This window comes from Amphiura filiformis, chromosome 6, assembly GCF_039555335.1.
Source record: "Amphiura filiformis chromosome 6, Afil_fr2py, whole genome shotgun sequence".
Classification (NCBI taxonomy): Eukaryota; Metazoa; Echinodermata; class Ophiuroidea; order Amphilepidida; family Amphiuridae; genus Amphiura; species Amphiura filiformis.
The window spans coordinates 16400832-16418195 of record NC_092633.1 but is presented as its reverse complement, the minus strand read 5'-3'; the positions used below and the strand labels follow the sequence as shown (position 1 = coordinate 16418195).

Here is a 17364-nt window from a genome sequence, read left to right as displayed (position 1 = left end):
TTTTAAGCTGATTTCAGCTTTTTTTATTGCCAAAATTTATGGTTTTTTTTAATATTTAGCCCATATTTGGCATTTTTACCCTGATTGTACGCTGTTTTCAGCTTTTATAGTAATATCCCCCTTTGTTTGTCTGAAGCCTCTCACACCTATGTGGCTTACACTTACACTGATGGACATTTTGCTTTTAATAGGTTGACACTATGCATATTTTTAGCTGGAGTTATGCACTTTATATAAGTTAATTACATTACATTACATTACAATGTAGACTTTTACTATTAGATTACAGAATTTTGCCCACTATTTTGTTGTTGTCTTTTTCCTCTCCAATCAATGATGTTAGACTGTTAAACTAGGACCAAAGCGTAGACATTCATTTTGTTTATTTATCTTGTGTGTATTGTATTATTTTACTTTATTTACTGATATTATTTATTGATTATTTTCTTTGCTTTCTGTAACTTAACTTATTTTTTGTCAGACTATCAGATAGAAATCATCCACATTCTTCCTTCTAAATAGGATCATGAATGTGCATCATTTCTGCAAGTAGTTATAACTTTCTTATATTTCATACATTATTTATTGGGTGAAGGAGACATTATTACTTAGTGATTCTTTGTGTGCTTGATTTGTAACCAACTAGCAAAACATATAAACTAGTCAGTCTTATACATTGATGGCTATATATGATGTGTGATATCATACCAAAATGCCAATATTTGACAGGGAGATTATTTTTAAGATACTGAAAGTATATAGCTTATTTTCATTTGTCTTGTAAACTAGCTCTTAATTACTCAAGTCTCTTGAAGAAATAATTATACTTCATTAGTAGAAAGAAATAGCTTTAATTTGTAGCTAATTATATGTTAATAAGAAATTATCTGCGATTGTCCTGACACAATGCATGATTTGGTTACAATGTATGATATTTTGCTGTTTAATATGGGACATTTCCCATACATATTGTAGAAATATATAGTTTCCAAGATGCTTTCATCCAATCAGGCTGCATGATTTGGTTGCCATTAGTGGCCACTCTGGTTGCCATGGTTTCTCAGTTCTTTCCTTAAAATAATTAGCATAAAGAAAGAGAGTTTATCTATGAATAGTTTATCCGTCTACTTGTAGTAATATATTTACTTAATAAGAGACACAATAGTGTGTCACATGAGAGAATGCCAGAATATACAAAAGTTTTCGCTATTTCCCCCACCCACTGAAAATTATGCACATGGGTGAAAAATAAAACCATTACAGTGAGCCTTTGGATCTCACATACTGAACCCATACCTTTTCGCCCATGGGCTTTATTTTTCTCAATATTTGAGCACAAATACCGCAAGCTCGGGCACCGCTCTGACCCACACCCAGGGAACCACCTTAAGCATCGTGTTAATGTATTATAAAGAAGGAATAACTTTGAACATTACATTTAGTTAAATATGATTCTCAGGTTAAATGGGTGCCACCTGCTCAGTTATTTTAGTTTTTTTTGTTTTTTGTTATAAAGTTTATTCATGTTTGTTTATTTATTTATATTTTTTAATTGAGTAACTTATTCAGTGATTTATGCCATTTTACTTCAACATATACCTAAATTACACTCAAAGTAGTTTTTCAGACAAAAACATCAAGCTATAATCAAAAGCAATGCAGAATAACAAATATCACATTAAGATATAAACATACTTAATTGACTATCTGCGGGACTATCTGATCATGTTAGGACCCTTGTTAAGGGTTCCTATTTTGGCGTACTGTATCTATTTATTTGTAATATGCTTGTTGTGTTTTCTATCTGCGATGTCATATACATATCATGTAATACTACAGTAAATGTAAGGGACATAGAAGTAGTGAGGCATAATTATATTTACTCAGAAAAAAACAGCTCATGTTTATTTATTCTATTTGCAATTTAGCCTAGACACTAGAGTAAAAATTTCATTTTAATGAACACAGCTGCCATCAGTGTGATGATTGTCCACGTACATTGTGTGACGAACACCCGAGTGTGAGTAATGCATAAACGTGAAAGTTAATCCAACACACTCGTGATTTGTTAAGTATTTTCATTAAGTAGCAAGGTAGTGCGTTCGCAGTTGTGCGTTCGCGTTGTATTTTGAAATAAGATCGGGGTCAGACCACATACAGCTGTGGTCAGGCTGTCAGCTGTATTCATTCAAATGAAATTTATACTATAGCAATGTGTATACTTACGGTGAAGTAATTTGGTTATTTTGTGTAACTTTGTATGTTCAAAGTAGTAAACAACTGTTAAGGCCTAAAAAAAGTTTGTATTGCCCTTGAACCCCAAAGATGGTCAGTCGGTCGACCAATTTACTTTTTTTTATAAATATTTTGCTTCATACAATATTAAAAAATGCAAGTTCACCAAAAAATACAATAATAAACAATGATTTATCTGTTGTGGTTTTTTTTAGACTATTAACTTAAGGTTTTTAATATATCAGAGTTGTGAATGCAAATTACAAAGAGGCAAACATTTTGTAAATTTTACACAAAATATATGAAAATTCAAATATGAAAAAAATGACATTTTAGGGTTGATCGGAAAGGGCAATAGAAATCTTTTTAGACCTAATTAAAAATGGTAGACAAGGTTCTGCCTGGCTTTTATTTTGCCTTTCTTGGTGGAAAGGATTTTTGTATTCAAATTTGAATAGAAATAGGCTTTAATGATGAGTTTTCATATTACAAATTGAGGATTCACTGTCAGACAAGCAGTATTCATACTTGTCAGATGATCACAGACAAGTAGACAACAATTGCAATCCTCAATATGTAGTTGATAAAATGTTACCAATTTTGAGTATATAGAGAAGAGAATGTGGGCATCTCATAACTAACACCCTTGGTACAGGGCCTAGTATCCCATTTGTTTATCACTTCATCTGTTTTTCAGTCATTCAGTAGCTGTACTAATTTGAAGTTAAAACATGTGAGCCCAGCAAACAGAAAAATATTTTTAAAATGTTACAAATATGTTATAAAAAGGTCGTTTTATTGAAATGTTGTGTTATGTATTGTCAAAGTCATGAAAACGTTTTTATATGAAAAAAACTACGAAAACATGTTATTGTAAAATATTTGTTGGCAAACTCAACACTGATAACATTATATTAGAATGTTTTGCAGCAAGTTTTCAAAAATGTTTTTGAATGTTATTAAAACATTTTATACCCTTTATATAACTAATATTCAAAAGTTTTTTATCAATATGTTTTGTGTTTGATGGGCAGAATAGGTGTGGAATGAATGGGATGAGATGTCAGAAAGTGAAATGCTGTAATGATCAAAATCATTGTAAAAGGTCAAATGGAACAGTACAGAAAAGTAGAACAGTACAGCAAAGTAGAGGACAATCAGTGCAAGCAGTGAAGTATAAACTGAAAATAGTAATACAGTACAAAAAGGGTACAGTACAGCTTTATAAGTAAAATATGGTATTTTTCACTTGGTTGAGCCAGTGATGCAAGTGTATCTTCCAATGCATTATAGTGCACATGACTCATATAGATACACACCTTAAGGCGCTATTTTCAATAGATGTTCACAATGTGCATCAAAGCATTGACATCACTGACTGAACTGAGCTGAAAAATATATCAATATAATATTATTGCTGTAGCGTATCACAGCCAGAATAGAACAAAGTATAGTAGAGATTGCCATTTTAGAGATTGAGATTTCCTACTCCAATGATAACTTCAATAAATTCAAATATCTATCTATTGTGATGGATTTTACATTTAATCACATACTTTATAGGAGTTGGCGTTGGCATCAAAAATCACAATCTCTGAAATATAGTAGCCTACCTTTGCCTGCAAGTTTTGCATCATTACTCATAACTTTTTGTGCATAGTCCTTTGTGCAATATTGGTATTGACATTACACATTTGATGAAGTCTATGTAAATACAAATATTTTATGTAATACTGCAATTATTTTTTTAACAAAGGTACCTCTTCAAACCCCTTCAAATTCCTCAACTTTTAAATTATTTTCAATCGCCCCTAAATTAATTCAAAAGGTCTTTTTTTCTTAAGTATATGCTGCTGGAAAGAAGAAAATACAGACTTTATGTGTATTTTATATGGACTATGCATAGAAAGTTGTACAGCAGAATTTGATATTGCGCTATTCCAGTTGAAATCCATACACCCTATGGAAGACATGACCTTAATCTTCCACGCATGGGGTTTCTTAGATAGATGAATCCATTTGAAATCAGCATGCACTCCCTGTGTGGGAGATTCAGATCATGTTATGTACAGGGGGTGTATGGATTTCAACTGGAATAGTCCATTGTGTTACAAACTTGTAGGTAAGATGAATGCTCAGGCCAATGTTGTTGATGGATTTATATCAAAATTCGTTGTCTGCATCGCATACTGTCATATCTCAAAAGGCTGCCTTGTGTGTTTTTTATCATTGTTGTATTTCATATTGTTATCTCATATTTCAGCCTGCTTCTTTCTCTTATGAATGGACATGGATTTGTTTATTTGTAATATTGTGGTAATACCTCAAATTTAATATATAAAGTAAATTTTACAGTGTATCTCATCGCAATTGTATGACAATAATAAAAAATCACACAAGGCCGCTTTTTGAGATATGACAGTATGTGATGCAGACGACGAAATGTAATGGAGTTGTATTTATTTATGATTGTTAAAAGAATGGGTTATGCAAAAAATGTGGAATATTATATTGAACAGAGATGTTAAGAGATGTGCTTTATCAGTGTTTATAACTTTGTATACACTTGATATGTATAAAATGGAGTATTATACCGAGATGTATTTTAATAATTTAGTATCATATATATAATAGAAAAGTACTAACTGGTAGCTTGTGAATTGATTCATTGCTATACCAATGTGTAGGAATTATGTGTGCCATGGTTTATAGGAACTATCAACCTGATGTTATTAAGTAGGATTCATGTCTATTTTCATTTACTGAAATTATGAATGAACAACAGAGTGAGCTCTGTGCTCACTTACCTAATCATACACTGTAAAAAGAATTATGTAAAATGTTATCCAAGATTTCCAACCTAACAATGTAGTTAGGTGTTTTGGCTTTGTTTAGTTAGTAAAAAGTGTCCAAACTGGATTTGGGGTGATGTAGAAAAGTTGAGTAAAATTTTACTCATTTTTTTTACAGTGGAGATATTCAAATAATTTCAGTAAGCTGACAAAGATATGCAAGGTGTGACAAATCATATGTAAAATATGTTTTGTTTATTCTGGTGATTGAATGATGTGTAAGTATTTATGCTAGAAAGGAGTACAATATTACAATGTGTACATTGTTTGTTTTTCTTGTAATATATTGACTCGTTTGTGATATATGAATAAATTTGCTTAATATTTATTGAAAGGAATGTTGTGTGTGTCATTTATTTATTTATTTATTTATTTATTTATTTATTTATTTATTTATTTATTTATTTATTTATTTATTTATTTATTTATTTATTTATTTATTTATTTATTTATTTATTTATTTATTTATTTATTTATTTATTTATTTATTTATTTATTTATGCACTGATGCCATATTTGCTCTGAGACAGCTGTGTGAAAGGAGTATTGAGTACAACCAAGACCTGTACACTATATTCATAGACCAAGAGAAGGCGTTTGATCGAGTAAACAGAGATCTACTCTGGACTGTGCTAGAAGACTACGGTGTAAAAGGGCAACTGCTGGACAGTGTGAGAGCCATCTACAGGGGCAGCCTCTGTACTGTCAGGACAAGGACCGGACTCACCAAGTGGTTTCCTGTGAAGTCAGGTGTCCGACAAGGATGTGTCCTCTCGCGTCTCCTGTTCCTCATTTTTATGGACAGGATCACCCAAGAAGCAAATCTAGATGAAGAAGCTCTCAATGAACTACTGTTTGCAGATGATCAATGTCTCATCCACCAAGACAGCCTTAGCTTACAAAACCACACCAACAGACTGCACGCAACCTGCCAAAAGTATGGCATGAGCATAAGCATCCCAAAGACAGAAACCATGCTGATCAGCCGATCCCAAAAGACCTTGGACATCAAGATTGACAACACAACCCTCCAGCAATCAAAGGAGTTTAAGTATCTGGGCAGCATCTTTTAATACTGAAGACGGGAAGATAGACCGAGAAATTGAAACCAGATGCCAGAAAGCAAACAACATCACCTTCATGCTTGGGCCTATACTTTCCCACCCAGCTGTGCCAATGGATGCAAAAAGAACAATCATCAACGCAATCTATACCCCGACTCTCTGCTACCAGGCACAAACATGGGCTATGAACAAAAAGACTGAACAGAAGATCACCACCTGTGAAATGAAATGCCTACGAAAAGCTGTAAACAAGACACGACGGGACAAAATTAGGAATGAAGTCATCAGAGACATGGTTGGCACCAAGCCTATGCTAGACCAGATTGAAAGCCATCGCATCAAATGGTTTGGTCATCTTATGCGCATGCCCACAAATCAACCAGCCCTACGGTCCTACAACAGCAAACTGTCCGGTACCAAACCTGTCGGAAGGCCAAGAAGAAGATGGATTGAGGGGGTCAAGAAAATCCTGACAAGGCACAATACCAACCTGACAGATGCTACCCATGCAGCCCAAGACAGACGTCCCATCATTTCCCCGCGACTCTGAGAGGAATAAGCGGAGGACAAAAGTAAAAGTAAAGTAAAGTATTTATTTATTTATTTATTTATTTATTTATTTATTTATTTATTTAAATTATATTCCTTTGTATGGAATGATCACCTAAAATATTCCTATCAACTATAGTTGTGTCAATCTATGCTGAGACCGGGTGCTGAGATTGAATCAGTCATATTGGAAACAAAATTTAGGGGTGTCTGATTACTTACTGAACCAAATCTATTGTAACATGTACAAATGCATGACATATTCATATAGTAAAGAGCCCATTTTTGGAATTAGCTGTAGTGGTAGTAACAAAAAGAACAACATTTTTATGTAGTCAAATTTGATAACAAAAAAATCCACATAATGGTTGCCTCCCCCCCCCCATCTCAAAAAAAAACCCAGACCCATATTTGTAAAGCCATATTTGAGTTATTAACCAATTCCCAGCTGAATTGCTGACAGCTGCAAATACATCATCGAAAATTCAAAATCACAAGGAAGATGCAAATTCAAAATTTGCAGATTCCCCCATTGGAGTCTAATCTATATGTAGGCCTACACAATGCGTTCTTGAACAAGATAGCACTGTGCTTTATATTTATTAAAAAAATTAAGATGCAACTTCTGATTTTGTTTCATTCTTGGGTTTTCGGGCACTGTTTTTTTTTAACTCTCAACCAATTTCAACAAGTGAGGTCTTAAAATCAGAGAATACTGATATTGACTACTAGTTTTAATTTTGATATAGAGTGATGATCCCAGGCCGGGGTGAGTGAACATAACTGGTGCCTTCATTCTTTTCTTGACTTCATTATAGAACTGATACTTTGCCATGGTTTGCACCTTTTGCAATGGGCTATTTTGCCAGATTTGTGTTGCTTTGTTGTTTTATCTGCAGCACATGTATTCACTTTCTAATAAACAAACAAACAAATCACAAATTGCAGCATAACCCTAATTTAAAGGCATATTCAGTGATTTGCTCATCACGAGGATCATTTATTCAGATTTTGTCACATATGTAATAGTGTCCTGATGCGCTAACATGTCTGCTAGTGATTAGGCCAAAAGCTGTGTATTAAAGATGCAATGAGACATGAAACTGTAATATCTAGAAATTAGCTACATGTACTTGAATGGGGCTTCAACTTAATATACTGCTAGTTTCCTTGTGTTTTGCCAAATTTTTCATTTCAAAATGACAATTATTGTAATGACTTATCCTTAACCTTTGAGCAATTTATACACAATACAGAAGTGTAAATTTGTTTTACACTTCTGGGACCACTGAATGGGCCTTAACTAGGGGGTTGGTCGACAAGGTAACATCCTTGGTTAGATATGTTGTAAAAATTCAGGCAATGGTTAATATTGAAATACAAATGCATGATGCGTACATCGTGTATGTCGATGTCGTCTCTCTCCTCTCTTGTTTTTGGTTTTTTGGGTTGTTTTGCCTTTTTTATTAGTACAACGCAAATAAAGCAGCATCGATGATTCTTTTTATTGAATTAAAAATAGAAATTGTTCAATGAATGCGCATGATGCTACGAAGATGTTCAACAGTATCTGCTTTTGATTTAAAAGGTCGCCATGGTAACATATACATCAGATATCCGTAAGTGTTGTCCTTGCATGTTATACAATCAGTATACAAAGATTTGTATAGGCCCTACTATTTATTATATCCGGTGATTGAAGACTCAACCTGAACACTGACATATCCAAAAATACAACGTTATATTTATGATAAAGGATCCAAAATCTATAGGTTGATGAAATGACATGATAACACTTCAAGGGGACTCTATACAGTCTAGAAGAGACAGCCTTTTCAATCAACATCAAATATCGGTGGGTGCAAATCATTTTGATACATACTGTATACTCTATTCATTGCGTCTTTGCTAGATTATCAGGCAATCCCCTTGTCGTGTCAAAGTAAAGCAAATATTAACCAGAGGAAGATGGAGCACTATTTCCGAGACATATATTTTTTTTTTATTTTATGGTTGTTAGCCATATGGTAACAAATTGTAAGTAAGCTGTACCGTATTATACTAAAGAACATTTTTCACACGATTTGTTGGGAGTGGCCTTCTTTTCCTTGTTCCGTCCAATCTCTTTCTATCTTAAAAGATCAAAAATTTCATTCAATATTTTTCAAAAACAAAATTATCTTTCCAGATGTTTTAAGTGCCAGATGAAACAGCCATGACGAGACTTTTTACAGTGTTTAATAGAGCATGGACAAGGTCAGATAATATAAATATATATTTCGATTTATAGGATGATTTTTTTCATCCTTTAATTACTTTGAGGAGTGTATAATAGGATAACCCTGGAATTACAGAAACTTTTTGAATATAAAAGTAGGATATTTTTAGAATGGCAAAGACTTGATGAATTCATATGTGAGTTCAAATTTGAGCAAAAATGCCCATTTTTGGAACCCCCCCCCCCCAAAAAACCGGTTTTTGGTCCATTTTTTTCGGTCAACGTAACAACAAAATTCTTGGGCCAAAAAATGTTTTTATTCATATCTAGTTTGAAGACTTTGTATACCGCGTAAAATGAACTTTCATGCTTATCATTTATAAGATTTCCCAAAGCAAATGTTTTTTATGTTTTTCTCTCATTTGATTGACTTTAGTAAATAAATAATATATTTATTTCAAATTTATAAATTAAAATACCACTTCAAATGCCCCATGTTTTACCCATCTTAAGAGCACCGACCAGATGGTTCACGATTCAACTCAATTCAGTCACTTTTGTAAAAAAATCTAAACATCGGGCCTACTCTTTTCTAAATTGTTTGTTAGCTTTTGTTTTATTTTATTATAACTTGTATATACTCCAAACCTTGGATTGGATGTTGAAGATTTGTATGTTGGACGTCCGTGGTTAGGTATGTATTTGCGCATCTTGCTATTCATAATATCCTTTCGCTAGTAATATCTTCATTTACTGCTATGTCAACTTTCCTGGATTTGGACTTCCTCGCAAAAACAACACTATTTTCCCGGAAATTAACCTAAAGCCGTCATGCACACCGGGTCGTTATGCGGCAATGCCGCAACACGGAAACAAAATGACAAGGTGTATTATTAAAAATGTATTTTATTTGTCCATTTGAATAACTACTTCTTTACAAAACAATGTGTAGGCTAGATATGTTACAAAACATCAAGGCATTGTTACTTTGATATGTCAAACCATTTAAAATCTATGGTCAAACCTATAGTCTCCATCTGGTTATACCGGTTCAAATGTTTGATTTGTTTTTTGTACATGGAAATCCCTGTGTATAAGCTTATACATATGTTTGTGTTCCTTCTATTGAGAACTACCAAACAGTTAATGTTTGGTAGTTCTTTATTGGGGGTTTACGCGAAAGTGTCATTCAAATTTGAAATGACACTTCGCGTAAACGCCCCATAAAGAACCTTAAAAGGTTATATTTAAAGATTTAAATAGGCCTAGTGATGTTCTATAATTAATTTATTCAGGGACTCATTGCAAAGTTAAGCAATGTAAAAATTAGTGTTAATCCTTTTTGGTACTAAAAATAATTTTCTTAGATAAAGAAGCCTTTCTTCTGGTATCTTCAAAACATTTTATTTAAATGTCGGGTATATAAGGTCATGAAAACGTTTGATTATAAAATATTTTGGGCAAACATTTTTGCAAAATATTTTATCAACACTTAAATAACATTCAGTTTAGAATGTTTTGCATCAAGTTTTCAAACAAGTTTTTTTGAATGTTCTTACAACATTTTTATACACTTTAACCCGACATTCATGTGCGTCAACCCGGGGGGGGGGGCACCGGGAAGCGTCCCGTCCGCCCCCCCCCCAATAGTTCATGCCGGATTGGCGTTAAAAATGTCACCATTAACGGACATTTAAACGTTTTCTGTCAAACGTTTAGTGTTTGCTGGGTTGGTTGCATGCGATGATGGTTATTGTTTGAATCAAACAAGAATTTATTCCCAAGTACTGCCGTATGATTAGTGATATCTCAACGTTGATTTCATTTTGTGTGAGGTAGTCCTTTCGAAATATATAGGCACTCAAATACAATAAAGCAAACGAACAAACAAACATTCTATCACTCAAACAAACAGATACATGTACACACACACACTTGTCTCATTTGATATAACAATCGTCATTTGGGCTGTAGAGTACCGAAGTGATGACGTCTGTCACAGAAAACTTTTTTTGCATTTCAGCGTTTTGAATACCATAGGTGGAGCAACTGCATGATGAAAAACATCCACAGTCCAAATTTGGTGGGAATCGGATCATCATGATCATGAGGGCCCGAGATATGGCCACATGAATACCTAATTAGCCCCATTGAAACTGTTTGGAACCAGGCCAATTTACACCGATTTCAATGGGGCTAATTCATGCGGCCATATCTCGGGCCCTCATGATCCGATTCCCACCAAATTTGGACTGTGGGAGTTTTTCATCATGTTCTACTGAAATATGGTCATGAAAATGCTGAAATGCAAAAAAGAAAATTTTATGACGTCACACTTCAGTACCTAATAACGATTAAGCACACTGTACAGAATAATTTTCCAGGCCAAATTTTGGTTTGAGATGTCTATTTTTTTGAAGTCCCATGCCCAACAACAGACTTCTTCTCTCCTCTCTTAGCTTTGCTGTCCTTCCTTGATTTCAATGGGTGTTTTCCTTTCACAAGAGGGGTAAAATTCACGTGTGAATAATCATACTCAGGCGCAACAGGCGATGATGACGTCATCAATACAGTTGATGTTTTCTTTGACGGATGTGGACTTGGCGGGAATTTTAAACCATTCCTATAGTAGCGTGATTGTTTTTGTCTTTCCTGAGATACTACGTTACTATTTTGACTCGTTGATGTTGGACAGTTACTTGAGCTGCTTGTTTCAGTTGAAATCGCATCTGATGATTCTAAATAAGTTGAACGTCCTTTATCTGATGAAAGCTTTGATGTCTTGTCAGCAATGGTGGACGGCTCTTGCGGATGTTTATGACTACTTGACGATTGTTCTTTATATTCTATAAAACACAGATAATAAAGGAAATAATTAGGTATTATATTGTATAAATTGACTAGTTGAACATTTGGCTTTCATGGCAACAAGAAGAGCATCACTATCAATATAGTTTAGTTGGAAGAAGGGACACGGTTTTCATTATACGTCAATTTATATTTTCTTTTTACCTTATTGTTTTTATCAATGATTAGACTTCTCCGTAGTCCACTTGCCCATTGTGCATAGGCCTACTCTTAAAACTCGGATTTAATTAATTTGTGCACAATTGATAGATTTTCACATCTGATCTTTTTAGTCACCTTATACTCTCTGTTTGTTGGCTTCCCAAGTGGATTTTAACTCGGGCTTTCGCGATTATTAAACTGATAGATTCTAAAATTAGAACTGTTCAGTATTGATGTGCCATTATACATGTAATATGTAGCATTCAATAAGCCTATACGTATACTTTACTGTTACTGTCACTAATATAATTATATAAACTTTTTTCATAACCATTTACTAGTATTGTGATGTAATAAAATAATATCAGTATAATATCGAGTTCAACTGAATGCGTTCATAATGATTAAACAACATATGTTTAATTATCAAAAATCGACTATGGCATAGTCTAATCAATGATCAGTGTAGTTAATGAGCTAAAATGACTGAAAAGGCTCATTAATATGTTGTTTTTGTCAATATGTTGCGGAAAAGCCATGCATAAATGTTCAGGGTACTTTTATTTTGCATATTTTTGCCTTGAAACTTGGTCAAAGTGTTTCTATAATAAAAAGTTATGTTCTAATGTATGCAATTTAAGGCAGAAAAGGGTCAATCTTCTATAGCACGGGGTCTCCAATAATTATTTTAGAGTCTAGATTTCTAGAGTTTACTGCCAATCCATACAGCAATTGTATATTTTACAGTAGGCCTACACTTTACTTGTTAGCAAAATAGCCCAGGACTGCACGGCATTTTACTGTAAAACTATCTGCCGCGTCTGTATGAATGTTAGCTTAATACCTGATTCTGATTTGACGTCGGACCCATCCGGTTCACCCCTGTTGTCACGTGATGAAATCATCGTTGAACAGGTATCAAACTCGCTAGGTTCTCCGTACATTCTTGCTATCTCCTCAATTCGACTTGAACCACACCCCATGGTGAATACACCTGTTGCAAATTTAAAATTAAGTTAGGTTCTCGTTCAAGTTCAATATAAAGTGGTGTCTAGATTTAAGCACAGTTAACGAATCAGGAAAATTATAGAACATAAAACTACCCGATAAAAGCTGCAGCTTGCACAAGCTCGTATCTAGGCCAATCTTAAAGTGTGATATTCATTGGGATCACACAATGAATGAATGGTTAATGCTCGGTCTGAGATCATGAAAAGTGTAACTTAAGGCCATATTATAACATTTGCTGAGGAAGACGCCCACACTGAATTTTTAAAATTCCTTTTTTTACACGATTAAATTGTACTTTATTAAACCAATATACCCTGCAAAAATCAAGACTCTAGGTGCTGTAGTTTTGTCAAAATCCGGAATCGGCGCTTTATTATTACGATGGAATTATTAGTCGAACGCATACACGATGTTCATAACACACAGTACGTACACGGCGTGCAGGACGGTGATATACACAACAAAGGGTCGTACCACAACATGGCGACATGTGCGCTGGTAGTAAATTCCAATTTTCTTTGCTTTGCCGTAGTTGTAAGGCAAAAAAATAAAAGGATATATCTTACAGTAAAAGCTAACATTTTATGGCAAAGAAATGCTAATCTATTTTGTTTGAAAATGTTATAATATGGCTTTAACTTGGCTTATATAGACCCACAATACAATGTAAATCGTCGCGTATCCATCCTCACACAAAACACACGTCAAGTCGTCAATAAACCCCACCCACCTACATGACACACACACATCCCAACATACATGACATACCCCACACCAGAAGCAATTCTCATTTCTCAAACAAAAAATTATTAACACTTTCGTACATTAATACAACATTTAAGAACAAATGATAAAAGTTATTGCAGGGACAGGAAAGTCTGCGGTGCCGCTGCATTTTAATGCACAGCCATTAATGTGAGCACTATACCTTTGGTTTATCTGTCGCATTAAAAAAACAGACTTGTCTGGGACTACTTCGTATAGTCTCTTTTTGGTCAACAATTTACCCCATCTGCTCCCTTCCAAAAACACTTAAGATTCTTACCAACATATCAATTTACATTTTCTCCACCAGCTACATTTCAATATTTTTTGTCTTTTTTATTGTCTTTACAATATTCTCTACCAAATAACACTGTATTACAAAGGTTTTTTAAAAATCAAATGCAATAAACATGATAAAACATGCGACAAAAGCGGCACACATGCGTGTTGACTTAATTCATAAAAATATATGGTAAACAAGCTTACTTCTTAGAGCATCTTATGCAAAAGACAAATCAACAAAGTTGTTATATCCTTGAAATCTGCTGAAAGCATTTATATATTTAGCTCAAAGAAGATGCTTACGTCAGCGATGAATTTGCAACAGTTTAGTATTTTCAATTGCTGTGATCTTGACATCTCAATAGCATTATCCATAAATGTTCTCTCTCTCCCTCTCTCTCTCTCTCTCTCCCTAGCTAAAAGATGGACATGAAAATGATACTAATCAAACTCATGATAGCTTATATGTGTAATCGATTTTGATGAATAAAAATAATACTAAACACGGGCTACGTAATTTAGTAATTAAAAAAACAGCTGGTTGAATTGCTCCTTCGTTATAATTAGGGGTACAAGATTCGTTATTCATAAATGCAAGTTAATTGTCGTCACAGGATTAACGCTAGTTCCTATCAGTAGGTATCAGTTCATAATCATCGCCATTTTCTGTACTTGCCAATCTATCATCCCGACGGAGGATCGAGGAGCAAACACAGAAGTGCAAACATTGCAATATTTTCTTGGAAACAACCGATCTGCAAATTTCATCGCGATCATCGTGACAAATCACAACTCAACATCAAGGACAAAAGATCAAATGGTTTGAAATTATAATATATAAGACAAAGTATGACACAAGTTAATACAAAATCATACTTACAGGTGTAGAATTGAGAGATATTTCATCCGAACCTCTGACCGATATATGAAGCAAGTATTATATAGCACTGACTTGTCACTAATCAAGTATATATTCTAATAACAAGACAGAGTCAGCGTGGGCTGAGCTATACGTTGCTTTTGTAAGTAATACCATTCAAAGGTCACTGATATATCATTAATACTCTTTTTACTAGTTGAAATTGAGCTTGAACTTCTAATTCAACGAAGATTTTGTTACAACCATGTACTTCCATGTTACAACGAATAAAGAAACAAAATGCCGACATACCTTGCTTCAATCCGCGTCTAAAATAGCAGCATTTGTTGATGTTGACGAGAGTAGTGCAACCACCGATTACTGACGTCTTAAACTGTTGTTACTGCAATGAGCGTGATGAAATTGTATAGACAGAAGCAGCGTAAAACAAACTTAATATAGCATCTTTATCCAATTATTTAATGACGACACACGATATATCACCGTTATTTGCATAACTAATAAGATTTGTCGATTATTTAACACATAGTATAATAGAATTACGAGGGAAAAGCGCTGGTTAATTAATGAAAATTACAACATCACGCAAATATAATGTTGATGTTCACAGTGATCATCGGAGTATAGTTTTCTCAACGCTATACATGCAACGAGAAGGTTATTTAGTAGGCCTATGATAAGGTAACTTTCGAGCCAATAAATCATCAGTATTCCCATCGTGGTCATAGAAAAACACAATATGACATAGTGCTGTTCTGCATGTCAAAATTACAAATATCACACACAAAATAAACGTCGATTTACCACACCCAGGGTGTTCTATCATTTGCTATGTGTAACCCAGTAGGTTAATACGCGAATTGCGAGTCGGCCTCGGGTGTCATAATAATAAGGCTAATTGTGGTGTTTGAGGTATGAAGGACTTCATTAGGTGATATTGTCTACCACAAGGGACGCACTATTAAATATTATCGGGGGGGCTAGTGAGTTTTTTGAAGAAAAAAAAACTTTGCCCAAGTGAGACGGAAAAAAAACTTTGCCCATCAGTGAAAAAATGCCCCCCCAGGCAGCGAAAAAAAATCTAATGGTGCGTCCTTACATAGCATTTTGGTTTGCTTGTACATGCTTTTAGTGACGGCAACCGGTACACTGACCGTATTTTTTACGGTAGAATACCTGACAACTTCCCAGCATTCTATCCCGGCATTCTACTACTAGCATAGGTTGATAACATTTCGGTTATAATGGTTATTGGTGCTGCCTACTTGAAAATAGATCTGGATATATTAACATTTGTTTTATATGTGCCCTGTGACTCAATTGAAAACATCTAAAAGATTTGAGATGCAAAGAATTAGGCCCTGCCTAATTATCATATCTTAATCTTGCTATCTTCAGTAGATAGCATGTGGTTAACAATGCACATGCTGTATTGATTTGAGTCAGCATCATACTTAAACTTGATTAGTGTACATTATGCGAAATAGGCTTGTTCAAGGCCCTCTAAGTTTCCTCCCTCATGACCAGCACTTGAATCCTAGTTTCTAATCTGCACTGCTTTTGGAGCTCACCAAGTCCATGATGAGGGCACAGACTGCGGCTACCTATACGGTATATAATCATGCGTAAGTTGAAAGATCGAACTAAGCCCAAGTTCGATTTTTCAGCATACGCACGGTAATATCCGTAATCTGTGGCCCTCACTGACTTCGCGAACCCCAAAACAGTTCAAGCAGCAAGGAAATCTTAGAAGATCTTGAACACAATGCGAAATAGCATTTAAATACAACCTGTCAGGACAATACGGCTATTTACTATTTATAAAATTGGAAGATGCAACACTTTACACACCCCACCCCCTACCCCGGCCCACCCCACCCCACACACACCCACACAAATAAACAAACAGTCTAACGGTACTAACATGCCTATTTTCAGTAAAATAGTTTTCGGGAAAGTCAAGTTGTCTACTCCTCCCGGCCAATTTTCACACACATCACCCAAAAGCATCCAAGCGCCCTCTACACATGCATAATGTCAAATCCTTGCTATCTACTGAAGATAGCGAGTAAATTGTTCCTCTTCAGGCCTATCACACGCATTATACATGGAGCACATGACATGCCTGCAAATACTTTTGATGCAGTTTCTTATCTCTGGACCCAGCTAGCAGCAAAATTGTTATTTGATTGTTGAGAGTGTTGGGAGTATCTGCTTCTTTCTATTTTGTCTTGCTTTTAACTATATGAGCCAGCATGATTTATATGAGGTAGCCTTACTTGTGCATTTTTCATAGGTCTCAGGTCTTAAGTGAAGTTTTTTTTTATTGTATTCCTTATTTTGTTCTCATTCATTTGACACCGTGTAATACTAGACACCACTGATCCACCATTAAAACCCTTGACCACTTGACCAACCTTTGATTTACCATGACACCTATAGCTCATAACCCACCATGACACCCCTTGACTCACCATGACACCCCATGACCCATGGGTT

General features: G+C 34.6%; 1 protein-coding gene across 2 annotated transcripts; it reads right to left on the bottom strand.

Moving 5' to 3' along the window:
* Positions 1 to 11135: 11135 nt before the first annotated feature.
* On the bottom strand, positions 11136 to 15291 carry LOC140154211 (uncharacterized). 2 transcript variants are annotated; one of them, XM_072176816.1, is made up of 3 exons: positions 14866 to 14930; positions 12772 to 12921; positions 11136 to 11764 (listed from the first exon to the last, which is right to left on the bottom strand). In XM_072176816.1, the coding sequence occupies exons 2-3, from the start codon at positions 12908 to 12910 to the stop codon at positions 11325 to 11327; spliced, it is 579 nt and encodes a 192-aa protein (XP_072032917.1). In that variant the 5' UTR covers positions 12911 to 12921; positions 14866 to 14930; the 3' UTR covers positions 11136 to 11324. The 2 variants fall into 2 exon arrangements, with proteins under 2 accessions (XP_072032917.1, XP_072032916.1); XM_072176815.1 differs by lacking the exon at positions 14866 to 14930 and adding an exon at positions 15157 to 15291 and having other exon boundaries at positions 11137 to 11764.
* Positions 15292 to 17364: the final 2073 nt, after the last annotated feature.